Source organism: Aspergillus nomiae, assembly GCF_001204775.2.
Source record: "Aspergillus nomiae NRRL 13137 chromosome Unknown contig00315, whole genome shotgun sequence".
NCBI lineage: Eukaryota > Fungi > Ascomycota > Eurotiomycetes > Eurotiales > Aspergillaceae > Aspergillus > Aspergillus nomiae.
In genome coordinates, this window is record NW_015378370.1 from 1 (window position 1) to 22,682 (window position 22,682).

A 22,682-nucleotide genomic window follows, 5' to 3' on the forward strand; every position below is an offset into this window, starting at 1 on the left:
CTGCCTCGCAACATGCTCCTACATCACCTGAAAAGGCTGTAGAGGCCAACGGCACTTCACAGCCTGAGAAGCCATCCGAGTCGCCTATGCCCAGGCCCGAAAAGAAGCAGAGCAACGGACTCTTTGTGTCGAACGTTGACAATGAGCAGGCGGTTCGTGACCTGTTCCCTGAGGAGGACAAGGCAAAGATAATCAAGCTTGACAAATGGGGCAAATACAACCACGTTGTGATGTTCACCACTGTTGAAGAGGCCAAGGCTGCTCTCGATCGTCAGCCCCCAGAGCACAAGAAGCCCACGCCCCCCGGTCAACCTCGTAAGCCTAACATCAAGTTCTTCGAAGACCGTGGTAGCCACCGCGGCAATGCTGGCACATGGCAGAGCAGCAACCGGGGAGGCAACACTTCTCAGCGTGGATACCAGAGCGGTGGTGCCAGCGACAGTGAAGGAGGACGGGGACGTGGTGGATTCAGTGGACGTGGTCGCGGCCGTGGTGATCGTGGTCGCGGCGGACGCGGTGGTCGTGGCGGTTTCAACAAGGGAGGACCTACCTCGGATTCACCTGCTCCATCGACATCGACACCATCTGGTGAGAAGCCCACAGCGGCTGGCGATGCTTGAGCATATTTGAGTCGGTCTAACGTGTTTCCTTGTTTCTTCTGTCTTGAAAAACTTTTAACGCTTTTTTTTTTTTGCCGGCCATGTCTTCACATTGAACTTTTCTCCACCGTGTGTTCTGTTGAAGTCACATCGGTCCCTCATATCCTAATTTTTATTCTTGTGATATTTTCCTTTCCCATTTCCTTGGTTTCTTCTGAGCGAGATGTACGTGAAACACTACACTTCATTTCCTTTTCCTAGTAGACGCTCGTCACCCCCTAGGATTCTTTAGCCCGAGCTACCGGAAGGTTGGTGGTGCGGTTCAGTGCAGTGCAGGTTGAGATGAAGATGGTGCGATGATGAAAGGGAAAGAGACAAAAAGCGACGGATCCAAAGAAAAAAAATCATAAACAAAGCGTCAACATCAACGGAAATTTTGTATTTTACATTTTTTTTCCTACCTTCCTGGACGCACCAATATCGATACCCTTGTAGCTTTATTGTTCCCTGAGCTTCGAGTACAGATCTCTTTAGTATTTTCTCATCTACTTGTAGCATTTGTCTTGGGATATTGGTTTGAACGGTTCAAGTTTACGTGGAAATTGTAGACATTGCCAAGTCAGAGTAGAGAATTCAAAAATTAATTCAATATCAACATGAACAACTCCCTTGATGGTATTAACAGAAGGGAAAAAGGAATCAGTCATGAATAAGCACAATCATCATAACCCGTGAACTAAGAAGTATATAAAATTAGAGACCCCAGACCTTGGATATGATCATATCCAGCACAACGCATATGCGCCTTATCCGAAATTTTTCTTTGTATAACCAGCCGTCCAGCCGGCAACTTACTGTACGCCAGTCAGGGGAAGCAAAACATGCATGATCTGATCATCGGTGTACATTCTTTCCAAGCCGAGACCAGTGAAGAATTTATAGCCAAACTGTGCCTCCCCATTCGCCTTGTATGAAACCAAAAACCGAAGAGAAAAAGGAAATATAAAGTATGAAATGACAAATACCTCACAAATACATGTCGTCGGATAATGTTGATCCCAAAATAAAAGTAGATGGTACATATTCCAGATCGAATGTGACTCAATTTTGCGAGTATAGTTCCCAGATCCCTTGCTCGTGATGACGCCAGTTGCAGTGTTGTATCATAGATATGGGTATCAAAATCTGCAGCACGCGATTGCGTATTATAGTTAGATGGCGAGAATTATTATTTGACGCGACCCATGATATCCTCCACGTCCTTTTGGTTCACAACTACACCACCCTCCGAACAGCGGGCCTTCGTACGCAGTTCGGAGCAAAGGTTGTCAACGTCAATTTCGCCATTGCGGAACTTCTCCATAGATTGCAGGCGATCCCTATGGCAGATAAAAGTCAGTATGTCATTGATAATCCATGAACCCACATCAAGCCGGACATACCAAATCTTGGTGCAAGACAACATCTGTGATTTGTCCTCCCCAGGCACCACCTCCTCATCCATCTTATGGTCAATCTCAGCAATCAAATCCTTCTTCGGTAGCTGCTGGTTGGCCAGCTCATTGAAATTGTGAGATGGACTTCCCAGATCCGGCAAGGGGAAGGCATCGTCAAAGAAGGTACCGAAGTCCTGCGACAAAATTGCATCCTGAGGCTCTCGCCAGTCTCCGAACAGCACTGGATCGAACTGACCTCCATTCTGCTGCGCCAGGAGGTCAAGTCCGGGTCCGGGTGTTTGTTCGTAGTTGCTGTTGGGTTGGTTGGGGGTATCCGATACACTCTCGCTTTTGCCTCTTACAGCTGGAATAGGGTTATTGATATTGCCGCACGCCATGCCGAGTTGTGCGCAGAAGGAGGCCTCACCATCAATGGTGCTATAGGTACAAGCATGATGATTCTGAACACTGTCATTAAGCTTCGTGGCAGGCGAATTTGACATCGGCTCCGGCGATGTGCCATTCGAAGACAGTATCTGACTCTGGTGCGAGTCCGATGAAGCTGACGGAGAACATGAATTGGACGAATCATGTGATGATGCGGACTGCCTGATGTTGTACACCGATGGAACCTTAGGAGAGGGATTGTTGGAGACTCCGTTGGCGGCTTTGGCAGTTGACATTCTCTGGTTGTTTGATCCGTTGAGTGATTCCCGAGTCATAACACCTGGAACTTGGGAGTCGCTTGTCGCCGGAGAAGAACCATCCCTAGACTTGTTTTGATTTGACTTGGTCAATGGGCCATTAAAGATGTGTCCTCCCGGAAGGTCTCCGAATTTGGGGAAGTCGAACATAAAGTCGTTGTTATTGAGGCCATACAAATTCCTAGAATGAGCGCTTGGGATAGCACTCATGGCAGAGATTCCACTGCCGGTAGTCAGCCATGAGAGACGCTTACGGTACTCCCTGAGCTCCACCTGCAAACGCTCGACCTGAGCGCGTAGTAGTCCGTTCTCCTGGTTTGCATCGTCAGAGGCCTTCTGCAACTCATCCACTTTGGTCTCCAAGTCCTTCAGATGCTTCTCCTTGCGCTCACGGAATGCCCGCTGCGCTGCACGATTTTGCGCCTTGCGCTTCTAGAGAGCACGTTAGTAACACAAACCCCGATCAATCTACTCCACAGATTTCAATGCATACCGAAGTAGGCTCTGAAGTCAACGGCTTTCTACCTGGTTTTTTCGCTGCTTTGTCATCGCTTTCTCTGCGCTTCTTTCCCGACTCTTCGTTTTCGTTGTCCGACATATCCTTCCGTTTTTCGCCTACCTCATGATCATCAGAGGGGACACTTTCCGGCAGGTCACCAATTAGATTGTCGGAGCCTGGAAAATCGAAGTCAAGCTCCGGGTTGAAGTCTAAGAAAGGGCTCTCATCATCTCCATAACCCAGCCCACCAGAGCCAGGATGCGACTTATTGAATCCTGGTGACATGGTAAAGCTGCCAGACGACATGTTCCCAGGAGTACTGTCTGGATCTGTCTTCGCTTGGGATCGTTGCTTATCGTTCTGTTGCTTTTGAGGGGGCTGATTGGAGGAAAGAGCGGCAAGAAGAAGGTCTTGTTGATCGGGGGAGAGATAAAGACCTTGATGATAGAGGGTATTAAAATCGGCCATCGTGATTATCGTATCTTCCGAAGCAGAATAGAGATGCGAAAATATACAGACGCCGGGACCACTCGTATGCTAAGATAGGCCTGCAATCAAATCTGAATCAAACACTCGACTAGGCTGTTTGGACCGTTCTGATAGCAAGGCCGGGCTTCCCGCCCGTTCGTTCTATCGTATGAAATCACTAGTGATGAGAAGATACTTGTGTGATGAATGATTCAAGAGGAATAATCAAAGCGACAGTGATTGAAGAGACGTAGCGTCGAGGATTGGCGCTACAGCGATGGCGGAAAACGGTGCAAGTTTGCAAGGGTTCGAGGACGTATCAACTGAGAGATACTTCCAACTACAATTTGAAATCGACAGCAACTGGCTAAGCTCCGGCAAAGGCAGGTGCAAGTGACTGATGAAAAAAAATAAAAATTGGCGTTCTCGGAAGAGGTGTACAGACACCAGGAAAAGCAGCAGGATGGTCCGACAGTAGATAAACCGCGATGCACGATAACTAGGAGCTTCAAGACACGTAGAGGTGATCAAACAGAGGGTGAGGTGAAGAAGATGCAGGTTGATCCCAAGGTAGGCTCAGGGCGAGGTGTGTGAAAGGAGGGGCTCGGAGGGAGGCGAATGAGGCTAGAAACGGAGTAGTAGGCGGAGCAAAAGTATTGAGAATGAATCGAAATACGTCAGATCAATTGGTGCCTACTTCAGGGTGACAGGGAACCAATGGACGGGGGGAAGCGAATGCTAGAGAAAAGACCAGGGGGAAGGATGAAGAAAGAAGAGGACGAGTTGGCGTGAGAGGGGAAGAGATGAGCCGATGCATTGCAGTCATTCGATGCGGTACAGCGATGACTAGCCTGAGGTACCAGTCTTTGGAGCGGCCGCCCCTTTAGCGCGTGGCTATTGGTTGCCTAACCCCAGGGTTGCTGATAGAAGCCAATCAGGGCGACGGATCGTGGACGCTAGTTCGGAACCAGAAAATCCTCGTTGCTGCTTAGAAATCAGGCCAGACCCTCTTTTTTCTTTGCGCCTTTTCTGCCACTTTCCATTCCCTCGTGTTTAAAGCCGTTTGGTTCCCGCCACTCAGCAGATCCCATCCCGAAGTTCTTCTCCACATCGGGGCTTGACTAGTATGTATCGGAGGTCTCGGTCGACTGATAAGATGGGCACATTTTTGTTTCGTGGAGATATTATCCTCTTGTCTTTATTTCCCCTTCTTGCTATATGGTTACTTTTCCAGTTTTTCTTCCTGTTTTACAATATCACTTGTCTTGTTCGTTTTTCTACATGTAAACAGTCCAGCTATATATGCGATCTTCATCTCCAGGGAATGCCCAGCGTGGAACATCCGCCCTTATCGTCAAATCCTCGCAGATAAGTCCCAATTGATCTACCGATTGGACAAATTCCCTCCGAGGTCGGGTCTTCCGTGACTCATAAACAGTTTGTTTTATGTAGATCGACGAAATGGGGAAATCTCGAAGAACTCATCCCCCCTGGAAGCCCAATATCTGCTACCATTCTTGGGCAACTGCTGCCATGGGTTTGATAAGTGAAACGCGGTAAGGACCTGGATCTTCTCAAGGTGCGCCACAAGTAGCCCGTGAGCACCAGGTGGCAACAGGATTTGACTCTGTTCCACAAGCTGAATCTCCGTTAATCCGGGTTGACGTGATATTCAGTTTCAAGCCATCACTGTAGGATCGTCATCAGTTCCCCAAGTGCCTTCTAACTATAATAAGTGTAGTTTATAGATTCTTAAAGAAATTAAGCTAATGGGGGGAGATCCACTCCCATATCGACTGATGGTGAGGACGACTGGAGTGCATCCCACCTGCAGAAGGGACCCTCACGTGACGCACTAACCCCAAGGGGAACGTGCACTATCTTATCCCAACTTCTCTCTGGGTCTCTTATCTTTGCCCTCTGCAAATAGTTTGAAGATCCAGTATTGGTCTCCTTCAATAGCACATTCTCTCTTTTTCCTTTTGTCTATCTTAACAATTCACTGTTTTGTTTGACCCTGTTTGTTTCTTTTACAACCCGTTTTAATATTTCACAATGTCGGACGTGGCAGCTCTGGAGGCCGAGGTCAAGGAATTCAAGTTACAGGTATATCTGTCAAATGGTTGTGGAACTTCGATCTCTAACTCAGTTGGTGCAGCTTGAAACCGTCCAATCGAGTTTGCAGGTAGATCCAGATAATACGGAACTTCAGAGTCTCAAAACTGAGCTGGAAGAACTTATCAACCTCACCGAAACCTCCATCGCCGAGCTCAAACCTCCCGCTCCGTCCACGTCGAAATCGGTAAAAGAGCAAGGACCCCGGGATAGCTACCCCACGTCTCAGACGGGCTATCGAAAGCCAACAGTTGAGCAGACGGAAGAGTCCGCCCCACCGGCATCGTTCTCGATCAATGAACATGTTCTTGCCCGCTGGACTTCGGGCGACAACTCCTTCTACCCCGCGCGCATTACATCCATCACCGGTTCCTCCAGCAACCCTGTCTACCTGGTCTCCTTCAAGTCCTACGGCACTGTTGAATCATTAACTGCAAAAGACCTCAGGCCTATCTCTGGCAATGATTCTCGTAAACGCAAGGCTGATGGAAGCTCAGGCAATTCCGCATCCCAATCCCCAGCACCTCAGCTGCCAAACTCGAGCGTGATCTCTGCAGCTGCAGATATCAACCCCGCATTGGCGAATCAGGCGCGGAAAGAGCCAAGCAAGGTAGGCGATGGCCCAGCGCGTCCCGCAAAGGCGCCTCGGAAGGTCAAAGCCAACCGGGAGCTTGAGGAGGGTAAGATGAAGTGGAAGGATTTTGCCAGCAAGGGAAAGTTGGGTCGGAAAGAGAGCATGTTCCGAACCGGAGAAAGTGTTAGCGCCCGAGGTATGCTTGTCACGACCTGGTGCCCGATAGACCATGGCTAATCTTTACATCGGCAGTGGGTTTTACTGGGTCTGGTCAAAAGATGCGCAAAGACCCCACCAGAACGCGACACGTGTATCAACAAGCCGAGGACGAAGGCTACTGATGACGTGGTTCTGGAGTTTTTGCAGGGGATTTCCATGATATGATGGGCTTGGTTTTTTTCTCCTTATTGTTCATATGCTGTTTTTGCGCAAGCTATCTATTGTTCCCATTACTAACAGGCTGTTGGTGGCAGATAAGTCATCTCATGATTGTCGAGGCAAGGAGTAGTCGTACATAGAACACGGCTTCAAGATATTGGTGATTCTTTACCCCATGAGTCTCTGGCGTCCCTCCTGCACGCGATCATTTCTAATCCGCCATCCTGTTAGGTATTCTGATACGTCTATCGGAAAATAGGTTCTGATTGCCCTGATTTTCATCGTAGTATTTGATCCGACAGGGCGACATTCTGGAGAATCAATGACTAGGCTGTTAAGTAAATATCACTGTATGACTATAGTAGATGACTCAAATGTTTGATTATAGCGCTATGCCATATTTCAACTAGGAAGATATCCCATACATTACCAATTACATATACTCGTACCTTGCATGGCTATTGTATCTGATTTTCGAGTTCATGGATTTGTTGTCATAAAAACATACTTTAGTAGGACATCACCATCTTCAATCAACAGATTTCAGCATTGGCAAATGGTAATATCGTTCGGCATAAGGGTACAGGCAATCGTCTTGTGAATTGATATGTAAAACTATATTCGAGCATGATATAGTCTTCGGTTTGTGAATTGAAAACCATTGAATATCAGGTCCTTGCATCCCCCAAGTTTGCATCAGAATGGAATTGATGACCGTAACTGCTATTTAGGAATTATATCCATTCTCCGTACAGCCGAATACGAGATAGGCTATGAAGACTAATATGTAATATTTATGATTCTATGATTCTATGATTCTATCTCTCTAAGCATTCATCAACATGGTCAAATGATAGCTATTCCAGTATAGCAGCCGTTGTCCCGAAACATCACAGTCTTCTTCCCACCCTTCACTCGATATACGCTTCCTCCCAAATCCGTCACATACACTTGCTTTTTCTTGTCCAGTTTAATCCCGATAGGCTCGTGGAATTGCCTAGCTAAGATTTTCTTTTCACTTTGAAGCTTCTCTTTATCGGCCTTCCCACAAACCTCCACCCGATTCAACGAGCACCCAGTTGGATGTTCGCCACGATCAGTCCAGTACAGCAACTGATTCTCCGCGTCCAGTTCCAGGTCGATGGGTTCAGGTAAACCTTCCAACAGGAGCTCAATGTCCCGTCGATTATCCGCCGTCTGGCCCGCTGGGATGTCAATCCCGGCTCGGAAAATCCGGCCCTGGCCACTTTTGCTGGGCCCCTTCTGCGTCCAGTAGATGTACCCTCGATCCACGTCCAAGGTGATACCGACACACCATCGCGTCATATCTTTTCTTTCCTCGGGCTTATCGAGAGAACCAGTGCGAACCAGAACCTCGTGATCGGTTCCGTCGAAATTGACTCGGTGCACGCCCATGCCCTCACGATCACAGAAGTAGACCTTGTTATTGATATCATCAACGACCAGTTGCTTCGGCGTGTGCACCGTACCAGAGGGCAGGAGAGTCCGGACATCCGTTCCGTCAAGGTTTGCCGAGTGCACAGAGCCATCATGTGTGGCTGTCGAGCGACCCATATTTGTCCAGAAGATGCGAGACATGGTCCGCGAGACATCAATCCCATCCGGCAAGGACTGTCCTTCAATGATAGTGGTTCTCTTTCCCGTACCCGGGTGGTACTTGAGAATTCGTCCGGCGGTTGGAACGCGCGAGATATCAGGGTTGTTCGATCCCAGACCGACGTCGAGTAAATACAAAGTCTCCTCATCCTCGGCAATACCAATTTCCACGGCCGTGGGAGGATACAATCCGCCCTTGTCACTCTTGACTCCCAGTTTCCCAGGGGAAATATATTTCTCGCGCAGCCAGTCGACAGTCATGCGACTGTCTAGTCCCCTCTCTTGGATATAGTTATCCTCAATGAACGCCACTGTATCCAGACCAATCTGATCCATCAGTCGGCACGGAGGCAAGCTAGACGGAAGCTGGAACATGTTCTCCCACAGGAGATCGATTTCTTCAGGGGAGCTGACTTCCTCTGCAAGAATCACCATGATCTCCCGCTTAATGGCAGCCCAGAGACGGTTGAAGATGAACCTAGTCTCAATCAGCCGACATTCCACAAACAGGCACTACGTCCTATGTCAAGAGGAGAAGACAAGAACTTACCCAGTTGACTCCCGTCTCGCCGTCACAGGGACCATGCCACACTCTTTCAATACAATCGTCAACAACGTGAACAGCTTCTCGCTCGTTTCTCCATCCGTCATCAATTCCACTGTCCGGATCGCAGGCGGCATCGTAAAATGCATATTCAGCACCCTTTCCCTTCTCGCGGGGTTCACCTCGTCCAGCATAAGCCTTGATTTAAAAGAGCTGCTGTTGGACGCAATGATGCAGTCTGCCGGCGCATTGCGGTCGACTTCTGCAAACGTGCTGATCTTCAAAGGTAGTTTCTCTGGTACGGCTTCCACAACGAGCCAGGCGTCTGATACGGCGGCGGGGATGTCGGTGAAGGTCTTGTATGTACCAGCGGTGCGTTGCGAAGGGGTAAGAGCTGTGAAGTCTTGGAGGTGGCTATCGATGTAGCTGGCTGCGTCCGAGAGGGCTTCGCGGGAGGGATCGCGGATATGCACATTGTATCCGCCTGCGAGGAAGACGGAGGCAATGCGGCGGCCTAGGACCCCAGCTCCAAGAACCACGATGGGACGTGGTGATGGCTGGCACATTATGTATATGCTGTGATATAGATAATATGAGGGTATAGAATATAGATCAATATCTGAGGATATGCTGAGTTATATTAGCTCATATACAAAGCCCATTCTCTACCATACCCAGCCCTTATATACTTTACCCACTATGCACAACAGAGCACCCAGATCCCGTATATGGATACATCTGCCGTGCATGCCGATATCCGATACCCATTGTTGAGCCGGTCCAAGTCTCTCGGACACCCTCGGATTCGGTATGGAGATACTTCGGAATGGTGACGGAGCGGATACTTAACCCTATGGACCGAACTTTGGAACCATTCCATGCACTCTTTATCGGCTTGGTGTGCTACTATTTTCGGGCAACGGTAAGTGGGTGCCGTAAGTGTTTTGAGATTTTACGGTGGCTGTTGGTAAGGAGCGACTTGTGCTAGTGTAGTGCCGGTTAGCCGTGGATGGTGTTTGGTGTTTGGTGTTTGGTGTATACTAACTACTGCTGTGGTTTTTGCGTTGGTGTTTCTGAGGTGGATTTAGTACTACTCAATGGGGGTTTGTTTTTCTCTGTTCTCTGGTGTCATGGTATAGTGTGCCTGGTTGACTAGTTTTAATGAAACGATGAATTATCTGCAGACTGCATGTAACTGTGTGCTGATGCGAAGATTTCAAGTTCTGAGTCTGGTAGCATACTATGCATTCCACTAAGATTCATCAAACATTACTTGACATTGTGTATATCCAGTATACAATACTTGTTGACTTTGGTTACCTGACACTGACCGAGTAAAGTAATAGATGAACCATAAAGCCAACCCAAAATAAATTCTCTATCTACACTCTAGAACAAAAACACTTGATCGCCAGCCTTAGAAACAGCCCCAGGCATCGTCCACCCCATCCCCTGCAAGGTCTTCTTCATCGCCGCCAACATCGGCGGCGGCCCACACAACAACACTCTATTCTCCAGCGCAGCAGGCGCCAAATGCTTCGCAATAAGATCCCCATTCACAAACCCCCGGTAACCCTGCCACGTCTCCCCGGGCTGGCTCAGCACATACTGCACCTGGAACTTCTCAGGATGACGCGTCGCGAAGTCATCCAGCTCCGTGCGCAACAGAATGTCCTCTTCCGTGTTATTCGCATACAACAATGACACTTGCGTTTTGTCGGCGTCGTCTTCGCAGATGGCCCGAATGAGCTGGTACATGGGTGTAATGCCCGTTCCACCTGCGATCATCCCGATATGCTTCGCGTATTGTCGGGAATATTGCATTGCGCCCTTGGGCCCGCGGATCTCGATCGACTCGCCTACGTTCATCTGCGCCAGGTGCTGGGTCATCGCTCCGTTGGGGTAGACCTTGATGAGTAGCTCAATGCGGCCCACGTCGCTGTTGTTCGATACAGGGGTGTACGATCTGGAGACGCTTTGTCCGTTGATTGTCGCTCGTAGGGCGATATGCTGGCCCGTCGGCAGGCCGAGGATGTCGTCTGGATTGGGCAAAGCAAAGATGAATCGATATACATGTGGCGCGACTTCCGTTTTGCGGGTCAGGGTGAATGAGCGCCATTTGCGTGGATCCAAGACACTCGGTTTCTTGAGTGGCAGGTTGGTCCGGGGCAGCTTGATCATACGTGCTGTTTTGGCTGGTCGACGCGGTGCGTAGTGAGTGAATTCTTGTTGCACGTCTAGCTTGGTTGAGATCCACGTGCCCAGGCCTAGGGTTAGGGAGAACTGCACTGCGCTGGCGATGCCCACGCCGGCCCAGAAGTGGGTTCCGTCGTGGCCTGGGCCCTGGTGGGGAGAGACGGATTTGGTAAGGGAACGCAGAGCGTAGGCTATCTCGGTGGTGGTTATGCCGCGGTGGTAGGCTGTTATGGCGGCTTTGCCTGCTAGACCGGCCATGGCGCATTTTATGATTGTTTGGATTATGGATGACCAGGAGGTGGCTTTTTTGACGTTGACAGCTGCGGATTGCGAGACTTGCTCGTAGGCTGGACGGTAGATCTCGACGGGTTCGGTTTGTTCCTGGGCTCGTGAGTATAGGGATCAATTATAGATAGAATGAATCTTTACCTCTGTCGGTAAGTCGCCTACATAGAAAGGCTCCAACTGTTCCCGGGCTTCGTCGGAGTGCCCGACTTCCTCGAAAGCCTCTGTAGCGTCGGTGCCAGCGACCTCAACGAGAATGGCGCTCCCACCGGGGTGGTCTTCGAGGTATTTGGTCACATCGTAGACTATGAGCAGTCAATATCATTCCGCCTACATGATAGAAGAGACGCACCCCTGTTGTGGAGGACAATCCAGACGTCGTCTGGTTTGCAGTGCTTTTGGACCTGTTCAAGGGTGAAGGACGGCATTTTAATAATATATGCAGCTTGAACCTCTACAAGTAGGCATGGACAACTGAGTCATTTATATCTTCGACTGTCTTCTGCGACTCTTGTGCCGTTCTGTCCAGACCATGACCCTCGGGCGACTTTCGTACGAACTTCGGACGATGTCTCCGACGTAGCGAAGATCAACATGGGACGGTTATTCGGATGGCATCTTCACATTTGAATCCATTAAGGTATATATTAATGTCATTTCCAGGTGAGTCTTCGACTAAGTCAGGTAGTTCGAGCATTGATATTCACCATGCAGTGTCAGTTCTATCTCGTGGGCGACAACATCGCCACTGCGCAGTCCATCGAAGTAGACTCGCGCTGGAAGTTTGAAGACCTCCAGCGTGCTGTCGGAGGAGTTTTCCATGTCGCTTTGCCAACAGGTAAGGCTTTCACCTATACTTCCTCCTTGCCAGAAGCCCTAACGTTGCAGGCATCTCCTTCCACACCTCCGAAAACGAAACGTTGCCGTCCGTCGCCGACATTATCTCTGCTGGATCATCTCCCATCGGCCTCCGAATCGACGGCAATGCCGTACAAACCCCCCAAGGACCACCAGGGCTGCCTCTGGTTGGCAGCTTCTACGAGATATTCCCCGACCATCTGGGGAATCACTATCGCCTCTTTCGCAAATACGGCCCAGTGATTAAAACCACCAACATGGGCAAAACTACCTACCTCACGGACGATCCACAGGTCGCCTCCGTCTGTTTCACAGAATCAGCCTACATGACCAAGAATATCAACGAGAATCACCCCCTCTGGGGCGTCAAAGACAACACCGCCATCTTCATCGGCGACACCGAGACTGAAAACTGGCGCCTCGCCCACAAATACCTCCCACCCGCCATGGGCCCCAAGGCCGTACGACACTATACAGGCCTGATGCAAACCTGCGCAAGAAAGTCTCTACCCGTGTTCGACGAGCTGGATGTCCGCGACGAGTCCTGGAATGTCTACCAGTACATGGTCAAGCTGGCCTCGCAGACCATCGGGTCCTTCTCTCTCGGCAAAGACTTCGGCCACTTCGACTCAGTCGACAGCCCCCTTCACCCGATCGTCACGAACATCGCCAGCCTCCTCTCGCTCAATAAGAAGATCACCGCCCGTGGTGAATGGTACCGCCACCTCCCCTTCGGTGACCCGGCCCGTCTCCGTCAGGTCCAGCACACCATTTACACATTGCTGCAGGAAGCCATCGATGAAGTCGCCGGCTCCGGCATCGCCGACGCTCCCATGAACGAAGCCGCGCTCAGTGCCTCCTGCGTCGTCGACTACCTCCTGCACGCGGTCGACGACAAAGGCGAGCACTTCCCACAGAGCCTCATCCTCGCCAACATGCTCATCGTCACGGGCGCCGGCTTCACCACCACCTCCGCGCTCCTCTCCTGGCTCCTCTACTGTCTGGTCACCTACGAAGGCACGCAGGATCGCCTCTACGCCGAGCTCGTAGAGCACGGCATCGTCAGCCCCAATGGCGAACGCAACCAGACAACCTGGACCCCCGATCTCGCGCACAGCCTGCCCTACCTCGACAAGTTCGTCAAGGAGACGCAGCGCCTCCACAACGCCAGTTTTCAGCCGGGAAGAACCACCAAGACTGATGTCGTGCTTCCGGGCGGGTATCGTCTCCCGCCTGATAGCGTTATTGTCCCTGCGTTGTATGCTATCCATACGAATCCGAAGACCTGGCGGGATCCGTTCCGGTTTGATCCTGATCGGTGGGATACGGAGGAGGTAAAGGGAAGGCATCGGTGTGCGTATGTTCCGTTTGCGACGGGGCCGAGGGGGTGTATCGGGTTTAATTTCGCGTTGTTGGAGGTTAAGATTTTGTTGGCGGAGTTGGTGAGTCGATATGAGTTTGTGAGGGACGGACTGGAGGCGATTGATTATGACCCCGAGTTTCAGTTGATTCGGCCATTGAACTTTTATGTAAGGGCTAAGCGGAGGGTATAGATGGCTATGTATCATTGTTAGATTGGATAGAGTGTACACTAGATATAGAATAGATGTTTATGATTAGGGTTGGGCTGTACACTGTTCCTCTATTATAAAATAAAGGTTGAGTTAGAGCGCATATCTCTTACGGTAGAGAGTTATGTCTCTCACCTGGCTGTATATCACACCGCGACCTCTCGATAAATCTCTCGCAATGCTTTCAGGGCCCGAGAATACGGCCCGAAATACCGAACATTCGTATCAGCATCACACCACTCAGAATCCTTCTCCTCTTTCTCTAACACTGCGATCAGGCGCCGGACAAGCACGTCTGGGTTCCGCTGGTCCTCCGTGGGTGGTGTCTCCAGCCCCTTGAGTGTAATTGCACAGCTAACCGCGTTATGCACAAACGCCCACGACCGACAAACGCTTGCTGAGAACCGATGAAGATCAAGAAAGCTCTCGATCGCATGCATCGCCTGATTCACACAGTCCATTGCAGCACCATTGTAAAGGGAAGAAGAAGGCTCCATCTCACTCATATACACGCGGCTCAGTCTGCAAATACCATATCCTAAATGGACTCCAAGGGCTAATCGTTCTAGATGCGCTTGTACCGACGTGCACCGGGCCTTGTCCGTGAAAAATGGGGCGGCGTCATCCCACACTTTTTCTAGCTGTCGTTTATATCTGAGCGCACTCTGTTGTGCGTCTTCGAGGCTTCCAGCTGTTTCTTGTCGTGCTTTGTTGAGGAGAATGTTGCAAATGGTGAAAATGGATTCTTGGAATGAAAGGCCTCCGGTTTGCTGTCTATACGGGATAGGGCAACTCATTGTGATTGTACTTGGGGGGCGGTCGTATGTGAATGAGAGGAATGTATCCTGCCAAACGATTGTCCACCTATCCCTTTCTTAGCTGTGTAGTCAGGAGTATATACTATATAGAGCGGGCATACCATAATCTGTTGCGCTGGAATTGCTCGGATTCTGGGAGAGATGGGGATGCCTCGTGGAGACCGATACTCTGAGCTAATCGAATAGTTGAACCTTCCACAATCAGTATATGTAGCTAGATGTCGAGGGCCATATACCTACCCATCAGTATCCATGCACTGTTGGTATCCAGGTTATTACGCAAACAATGCCCAATCAGTGTCATGGCCTGGATCTGATCCAGGTTCGTATGATTGAAAAAGTTTGACATGCGAAGGCATTGGAAGGATGAGCAAACTACATTTGTTAGTTTTATACTAACTTTTCCAAAGGAAAGGCAGTATCAACATACTGAGGACCTTTGACCGCAAATCCCGCTCCTTGATCGGATCATCTGAAAACTGTACCCCACAAGCTAGCACAGCGAATAATAGCGCCAGCCAAGATGAATCAGGTCCGAAATCTTCAGTTGTAGCTTCTTCAGCTGCAACTCGCTCGTCTAAAAATGCGAACAAAGCAGGGCCGAACTCGTCGATGGTCACCAGCGACGGGTAAAATGGGTAAACAATTGATTGGTAGACCTGCCAGTACCTACGATAGTTAGTCTCGGGGAAGCAAATATCGAGAGCGTCTAGCTTCAGAACTAAATCCTGTCAAGTCAGAGATACATACCGGATGATATCCGAATCGTCCGGCAATGTTTCACAGACGGCCTTCGCTGTCGCCTCCGCCCCCCAGAGATTAGTGAAGGGATATGCCCGTGGAACAAACTGGTCGATTAGCGCATCATGCAGCATTGTGTCTCCCGCTGCCGACGCTCGACGACACCCCAGTGCGAGAGGGGTGTCTGAGTGGCTTCCCAGATAGATAGTGGCGCCTGTAGCGTCTTCGACAAAGTAGCGTCCAGGCGATTTACTAGCTGGTTGGGTACGCGACTGGCCATTATTACGAGTCTCACTAACGGAATGAGGACTTTGGGATGTTGCCGTAACAGTCGCGCGTAGGTCCGCCTTGAGCGAGGAAATTTGCTCCTCGATCTTCTCCAGCTTAGAGATGAGAAGGCTGGGGTCAGTTGAAGACTGGGATTGCGCCTCTTCAATTGTACTATTTCTATCACAGAGTCAATAAGCTGTCGAAGACTGACGAAGAGAACATACACAGCAGCTAGATTTAGTTCATTCGGCCCTTTCACATCCCTCGGTGTAGGTTGCGGCACTCTCGCCTCGCTGCCGGAAGCAGTCGGCACACGACATAACTCGCTATGGCCGCGCTTTATGCAGTTGGAGCATGGCTCTCTTCCGTCACAACGGACCTTGCGGTGTCTGCAAGGGAAACAGGAGCGGATGCCGCGGGTCTTGCGTTTATTTTTGAGCAGTTCGCGGACGATGGCAGTGTCGTAAGGATAGGCGTTTTCCGCCATGATGAGTGCACGACGTGATTTTATTTTATTGGTGTTATCCCTCTAGGATTTGTGGAATCTCTGTATATCCATCAAGCGATAGAGGAGCAGTTGTTGGAAAAAGGAGCCTGCAGAGCAGCTGTAAAGTGCCTGAGCATTGAAGAAGTTCGTCCCATTGGACGGAAACTTAAGTGAGCACGATGTATTGGTATTACCAGTCTGTCATCTGGCTGTATCACGCTAGACCGAGTTTGGAAGAGACCTCAATTGACCTGCTCACTCTATCCATTCATTCTAAGGGATTCATCGATGATAAATCACCCAGTGACAATAGTAGTCCATCATAGCATAATACTCACGCGTAATAGTAGTTAGATTCGAGAGAATGATCTTGTATTAGTATCCCAGGCTCCTCTACCTCCAACCTGACCGACGGGATAAATAGACATATATCATTCAAACTATAGATGAACTAGACGTGCCTCTTCCTACCAGTAGAAATGAACTTGCAATTCACCTGTCAGAATAGTAATTGAAAACTTGAAAGCACTCACAAGCCCAACATTAACACAATAGTCACTCACTCCAACACCGCCATTATGGCACCTCGTATCGTAAATCTCAAAGGTGAGGCTTGTATGGGCGGACCTTGTATATTAAGGAACCTGCAAATCTAGCCCTAATTCCACATGTGATACAATCGCATCTCTACAAACAACCTTCGATAGACCCTCTATCATATGCCCCGCCATTTAATTGTTCTGTTCTCGCATATATCACTGAAATGATCAACTTTTCCTATAAGACGAAGTTTCCCCTCTTCCAACCGATAAGATCTCCGCGTCGAGTTCGCAGCTCCGCAAGCCACCCTGAAAATCATTCGTAATCGTGGACCTCCACCCATACAGATCCATCCAGACCACATGGGCTCCCATGGCTCCGCCATCTAGATCATATCAAAAACAACTGAATTCCGCATGACTGGGCGATGATGGAATCGTTACAGCATGTGCTAATTTCCCGCCTCGTGCCAGCCCTACTTTTACCTCCAATGGTCCCCTCCTTAGCATTCATCAATTGTACAATTCCAACCAAGAAACCACATCAACCAAAATTCCCTCAGAAATAAAAAAGAAAAATGGCCTCACCCAAAACCAAACCCCTCTCCATCCGCCTCCTCACCCACAACATCCGCACCATCCCCTGGTTCACCTTCCCCCCGGAGAAACCATGGAACATCCGCCGAAACCACATCGTCAACCAACTCGACTTCAACACAACCCACAACCCCGAGGCCATCATCTGTCTCCAGGAAGTCATGCACAGCCAGCTCACCGACATCCTGACCGGCCTGAACACCGCCCCGGACAGCGAGAGAGCGGAAGGGGAGGAGATCTGGAAACATGTGGGGTGCGGCCGCGACGGCGGCCAGAAGGGCGAGTACTCGCCCATCATCTACCGGGCCAGGGTCTGGGAGGTGGAATGGTCGGCCACGCGCTGGCTGTCGGAGACGCCGGAGACGCCGTCGCGGGGGTGGGATGCGGCGTATAGGCGGATCGTGACGTATGCTGTTTTGCGGCATCGGGGGTCGGGGAGGAAGGTGCTGGCGATGAATACGCATCTGGATGATCGGGGGAAGGTGGCGCGGTTTGAGAGTGCGAAGTTGATTCTGGAGTGGATGGACGAGGTGCTGGAGAAGAAAGGCTCGGATTCAGTGGATGGCGTGGTGGTGTGTGGGGATTTCAATACGAATTCGAGGGAGAATAACGATGCGTTTGGGGTTCTGACGGCAGGGGCTATGGTCCATACGAGGGATTGTGTGGATGGGGAGAGGCGCTATGGAAATGTGAATTCTTGGACGGGCTTCAATGATACCCCCATTGATGATGCGCTTCTTGACTACGTCCTGGTGGGACCTCTCAAAGGTGGTCATGTCCCGTGGAATATCCGGGCGTATGGCATTCTCACGAATCGGTTTGATGATGGAATTTTCAATTCGGATCATAGGGCGGTTGCTGCAGATGTGGAGCTGGTCGGTTCTCCGGAGCAGCTGTGATGAGGATATTGCCATGATTGATGCATTGATTTACTGGACCTGTCGCTGCGTTGCTACTTTTTCTGGATCACTTAGTGATCGGCAAGGATCATCCGTACTTAATAACTTTCACAATTTAGGGCAAATTATTGAACGTCATAGGTCCATTGTAGCAAACAGGATTGCATAGGTAAAAAGACTGGTAGGGAGATAGAGTGACGAAAAGATGACCCTTGTGGTGCAGTCACCCATCAAGATAATACAACAAAAACCCGGGTATGCTTTACTTTTGTAAAGTAAGGAAACAACGAAAGATATCAAGTAAAAGAGAAAAAAAAAAAACCGCAGTGCGGATTCGTCATCAGTAAAAAAAGTCGTTTAACGGTCATGCAAATCGCAAGGAAGCCCATCCCAGTCAAGCAATCAACCAGACGCCGCGCTGAAGGTAAAATCAATCCATCCCTAACATACGCCCAGTAAAGCAGTCAAACTCGATGCCGAGTCCCATCCTCCCGATACCTTTTGAGGACCACCTTTTGACCGACCTCGTGCCCAACCCTCGTGTGATCGTGATTCCGCTGAAACGGCATACATACTCATACAGTACATGGCGCGCACAAAAATAATAGTACAGACGAAAGGATTCAAAGACAAGGACCCGATATCAATCATCAAAGATAGAAAGAGAAAGAAAACGTCAAGGAACGTCAACGGCAAAGTTCGGTCCAGACGGTGCTGAGCCAACTGCCCGACAGTCCGCTGTCCGATGGCATGATCCCCGGCATTTGATCGTATTCGCATCCCTCCAGGAACGCCAGCACGTCTTCGCCGCCCAGGCTGGTAGACCACGTGCTATTGGAGGTGAAGCTGTCCATGCCATCTACCGTTGCCGGAGGTGAGGCTGCCGGGTGCACTGAGCCCGGATGCGGCAACAGCGGAAGGCCATGCGCTGGGGCGGCATTGATAGGGGGTAGAGACTGAGAGTATGGAGGTGGTGGCGGTTGCTGGCGGGGGCCCAGCCATGGGTTCAGGGGCTGAAGACGGCCAGACTGGGATGCAACGGTGCTGTATTGCGCCGACGTTGCGCCTGGCGTTGTGGTAGGTGGAGCCCCGTAGGAACCGGCTGGTCCAATGGATGGAAGGGTAGGAGATGAATTGTTATATAAGGATCCCTCAGGGTGATGCTGCAGTGATGGAAGCGAGAACGGAGATTGGGATTGCAACGACCGACCAGGAGGCAACGGGAGACTAGGGCGTCGTTCGCCATCAGGCCCGGGGAGTGGCATACCGGGACTATTGATGGGCACCCAGGACTCACGGCGTCCACCGGCGCCATCTAGCGAAACCTCCATAGATTCTCCTGGATCACTGCGTACAGCGTTGCTGCCCGCATCGCTGATGTTGGCCACCCGATCACTGACCCCAGCCGCGCCATCCTCATCGCCGCCGTTTTCTGGTAACTGGTCTTCGATGGAACCGAAGTCAAGGAACAACTTCTCGAGCATCTTGAACTCTTCAAGACCGCCACCCACTCCACCCTCACGGACGGGTCGGATACCATTGGTTTGCATGTCCATAACCTCCGAGATCGTTTCTAATTTACGAGAGTGCCGGCGGAAATCCTGTTTGACCTTGGAGAAATAACTATGGAGTCGGTTAAGTGTACGGAACCACCCACGCGCCATTTTAAGGCGTGTCCGCATCTCTCGGAGGATATCGAGAGCTTTCCGAGTCTGGCCCTGGGCTTGTTGATTGCCATCACCAGTCGAGTTAGATTTTGAACTAAAGATCCCCTCTGGATCCATGTGTGGAAAGTGTGCTGCGTAGATACCAATGAAGGCAGCGTTGTAGACAGCGAAGCCCACCAGTGGGTTCTCGACGAGCACACCTCGGTCCTGACAGGTCACGACCAAGTCCATCATCTGCCGGGCGGCACTAAAGAGCTCGCGAGCACTTTCGCGCCAGAAACCGTCCGGTACGCCCACTTTTTCGCCGGGAAAGAGAGGCTCATCTAGAGGACCAACGGGCTCTGCACAACGTACAGGAAGAAATGGGATGTAGGCACGGTGAAGGACGAGTACTGAGAGAAAGTAGACCACATGCATCAGGGTGTAAGGGGAAAGATTGGTCTTGTACATGATATGAGTGTCCGTGTTGCGTGTCGAGTATTGAAGGTTGCGGGACAGGCCATCCTGGAATTCACCCAAGATCGACCGCAGTTTAGAGAATCGTGAATCAGGGTGCCATGGGGGCAATTGCTCGGTTCTAGGATCGTGAGTTAGCTTTATCTAAATGAGATACAGGGATCAGTAGCACACCTTCTTCCACCAGCGCAGGACCACTTTGCAATACTACCCCAGATGCGAATGATACGGATGACGCGACTCAACACCGCCTCTTCGGCGCCAATCTCCCAGCGATCGATCTCATCCTCACTGGAGTCCTTTCTGCGAGAAATGGGGGACCAAGATTTTGGGTCAGGGGTGATATTACTCGGGAGCTTGTCGTCACCAAAGCTCCCCAGACTCTGACGAATGCTAGGTATCTGAACACCCTGCGCGCCAAAGCTCTGCGGGCGGCGAACAACGGGCTCACTCAGGCGCGAGGTGCGCACGCGCTCTCCGAAGGCGAATGCGTTGTCACTAGGTAGCTGAATACCTAGTTCCTTAACCCGGATCATGCGCGGGCGATACTTCCCACTGCTCAAACACCGATCAAGGATAAAGCATGCCCAAAAGGTGCGTCGCTTGGTTTCTTGCGCAATAACATCGTCGGACGTTTGTTCCTTCAGCTCCATACCGCGTCGGGAAATGCCAAAGAGTTCTGTTTCTGTTCTAAACGCAGCGGGTGATCTGGGGCCATCTCGCGAGAAGACATCATTCTCTAGTTCGTAGGGAAGACCCATCGCCTGGGACAGTCGGATGGCCATGCCCACATATAACCACGCACTCTTACCACGACACATGCCCCATTCGTGGAGCGCCAACATGAGCAATGCTTGCACGCGGGTCAAGTCGGTTATGGCAAGGCTGGCACCGTCAACACCGGCCAGCCGGCTGCGCAGTGCTGTCGCATAGAACTCGGACGCGAGAGCCGGATTGGAAGGGCTTCCTTGTGATGCGGGAGAGTGGTAGGCAACGAGCTGGGGGTGGAAACGAGCAGTGAGGGCAAGCACTCCGAGGGGAATCAAAGGACTTGGATCTGATTTTGCCGCGGGTGGACTTTGAGCGTTGTCTCGGGAATTTTCTTGATTTGTAGGGGCGGTCGATGACGAGGACGACTGAGGGCCGGATAGCTGTCGAATGTGGCCCATAAAGGTAGCAGGGTGCAAAAAAGGTAAAATAGTCGCAAAATGGGACTGGAATAAGTCGAACACAGCTTCCCAGACCTTAACCGTCAAGATGGACGAATCGAGCACATCGAGGGTTCCTTTGGCGGCATCCTTCGCTGCGGATGACGAGACCGCAACAGACTTGCGAGGCCGTTGCCTTTTCGGGCCATCCATGTCTCCATTGCGATCATCTCCATCTGCCAATGCAGCGAGATCCCGCTTGGCGGCAGCGCCGACACCGATGGCTGGCGTAGGATATACACATTCTCGGCCGGACGATTCACAGGCGCGACAGGTGGTGTCGATGCCGGCATTGACACATTTAATCTTGCTGCGACGGCAGCGGGCGCAGGCGATGCTGGACCGCATTATGGGAAAGATTCAAGGCGCGCGAGACGGGGTCTTCCGTCTCCGTCGTCGATCGGATAGAAATGAAGGGGGCGGATCAAAGGGAGGAATTCCAAGAAGGGGGAGGGACAATGCAGCCCCAACGACTGCTGGCGACACGTGTGGTGATGCCTCCTCAGCGTTGTTTCCCGCGGTATTTCTCCGGTAATATTTCCCCGGGATTCCGAACCAGTTGTCGTGATGCTTTGGGGAAAAGGGGTGATAGAAAGGACCGACCTCCCCCGGCTGTAGTATTTGCGTTAGTACAACAGGCGCGGTCACGCAAAGTCCGAAAAGTTGACCGACCTTCAGCACCGTAGCGTTCTTTTTCCCGTTTTTTTTTTCTTCCCTTGTCTCTCAAGTATGTTCCCGTGCGCAGCACTGGACCCCTTACAGACAGTTTGGTAAGTGGTGGTAGCTGGCGTCCAAGTGACAAACAGGCGAAAGAGTAAAAATGAGGCGGAGAACAGGGAAGAGAGAGAGAGGAAATAAAAAAAGAACTAGGGTAATGTGCGACGTGGATAAAAGCACGCCCGCAAAGGTATGTGGAGTTTAAGTGACGGAGCAGGCAAAAAAGCACAGTAAATCCACCGCCAGAAAGTCTCTCTCACACGCACACACGGCGAGACGAGAGAAAAGCGGGAATAAGCGGAGTGTGGGGGAAACTCTCAAGCCCAGGGTCGGGGCACCGGTCCGGCAAGGCGAAATGACTGAGGAAATGGGGAAAGTCCTAACACCCGTCCGTCGGGTACTAGCTAAGGTAGTGTGGGGGAGGAGCTAAGGGAGGGAA

The 22,682-nt window shown here is 50.8% G+C and overlaps 9 protein-coding genes across 9 annotated transcripts; 4 read left to right on the forward strand and 5 right to left on the reverse strand.

Annotated features, from left to right (window-relative positions):
* Positions 1 to 86: 86 nt before the first annotated feature.
* ANOM_009158 (Ser/Thr protein phosphatase family protein) lies at positions 87 to 620 on the forward strand (the record flags this gene model as incomplete). The annotated part of the gene is made up of 1 exon (XM_015554414.1): positions 87 to 620. One exon carries the CDS (start codon positions 87 to 89, stop codon positions 618 to 620), a length of 534 nt encoding a protein of 177 aa, XP_015403713.1.
* A 656-nt stretch (positions 621 to 1,276) lies between these two features.
* On the reverse strand, positions 1,277 to 3,706 carry yap1 (putative bZIP transcription factor AP-1/Yap1; the record flags this gene model as incomplete). The annotated part of the gene is made up of 3 exons (XM_015554415.1): positions 1,277 to 1,978; positions 2,042 to 3,171; positions 3,233 to 3,706. 3 exons carry the CDS (start codon positions 3,704 to 3,706, stop codon positions 1,828 to 1,830), a joined length of 1,755 nt encoding a protein of 584 aa, XP_015403714.1. The 3' UTR covers positions 1,277 to 1,827.
* A 1,995-nt stretch (positions 3,707 to 5,701) lies between these two features.
* On the forward strand, positions 5,702 to 6,736 carry ANOM_009160 (uncharacterized protein; the record flags this gene model as incomplete). Its single annotated transcript, XM_015554416.1, has 3 exons — positions 5,702 to 5,812; positions 5,865 to 6,591; positions 6,648 to 6,736. Exons 1-3 carry the CDS (start codon positions 5,762 to 5,764, stop codon positions 6,734 to 6,736), a joined length of 867 nt encoding a protein of 288 aa, XP_015403718.1. The 5' UTR covers positions 5,702 to 5,761.
* Positions 6,737 to 7,619: 883 nt separating this feature from the next.
* ANOM_009161 (putative 3-hydroxyacyl-CoA dehyrogenase) lies at positions 7,620 to 9,500 on the reverse strand (the record flags this gene model as incomplete). The annotated part of the gene is made up of 2 exons (XM_015554417.1): positions 7,620 to 8,868; positions 8,941 to 9,500. 2 exons carry the CDS (start codon positions 9,498 to 9,500, stop codon positions 7,620 to 7,622), a joined length of 1,809 nt encoding a protein of 602 aa, XP_015403717.1.
* Positions 9,501 to 10,323: 823 nt separating this feature from the next.
* Positions 10,324 to 11,843, reverse strand: ANOM_009162 (putative cytochrome B5; the record flags this gene model as incomplete). Its single annotated transcript, XM_015554418.1, has 3 exons — positions 10,324 to 11,511; positions 11,560 to 11,720; positions 11,768 to 11,843. The coding sequence occupies 3 exons, from the start codon at positions 11,841 to 11,843 to the stop codon at positions 10,324 to 10,326; spliced, it is 1,425 nt and encodes a 474-aa protein (XP_015403716.1).
* A 280-nt stretch (positions 11,844 to 12,123) lies between these two features.
* Positions 12,124 to 13,826, forward strand: ANOM_009163 (cytochrome P450; the record flags this gene model as incomplete). The annotated part of the gene is made up of 2 exons (XM_015554419.1): positions 12,124 to 12,253; positions 12,304 to 13,826. 2 exons carry the CDS (start codon positions 12,124 to 12,126, stop codon positions 13,824 to 13,826), a joined length of 1,653 nt encoding a protein of 550 aa, XP_015403715.1.
* Positions 13,827 to 13,990: 164 nt separating this feature from the next.
* ANOM_009164 (Zn(II)2Cys6 transcription factor) lies at positions 13,991 to 16,160 on the reverse strand (the record flags this gene model as incomplete). The annotated part of the gene is made up of 6 exons (XM_015554420.1): positions 13,991 to 14,708; positions 14,764 to 14,854; positions 14,903 to 15,037; positions 15,093 to 15,331; positions 15,413 to 15,850; positions 15,898 to 16,160. The coding sequence occupies 6 exons, from the start codon at positions 16,158 to 16,160 to the stop codon at positions 13,991 to 13,993; spliced, it is 1,884 nt and encodes a 627-aa protein (XP_015403722.1).
* Positions 16,161 to 17,277: 1,117 nt separating this feature from the next.
* Positions 17,278 to 18,195, forward strand: ANOM_009165 (endonuclease/exonuclease/phosphatase family protein; the record flags this gene model as incomplete). Its single annotated transcript, XM_015554421.1, has 1 exon — positions 17,278 to 18,195. The coding sequence occupies one exon, from the start codon at positions 17,278 to 17,280 to the stop codon at positions 18,193 to 18,195; it is 918 nt and encodes a 305-aa protein (XP_015403721.1).
* Positions 18,196 to 18,881: 686 nt separating this feature from the next.
* ANOM_009166 (putative C6 transcription factor) lies at positions 18,882 to 21,874 on the reverse strand (the record flags this gene model as incomplete). Its single annotated transcript, XM_015554422.1, has 2 exons — positions 18,882 to 20,439; positions 20,493 to 21,874. 2 exons carry the CDS (start codon positions 21,872 to 21,874, stop codon positions 18,882 to 18,884), a joined length of 2,940 nt encoding a protein of 979 aa, XP_015403720.1.
* Between the last annotated feature and the right edge of the window lie 808 nt (positions 21,875 to 22,682).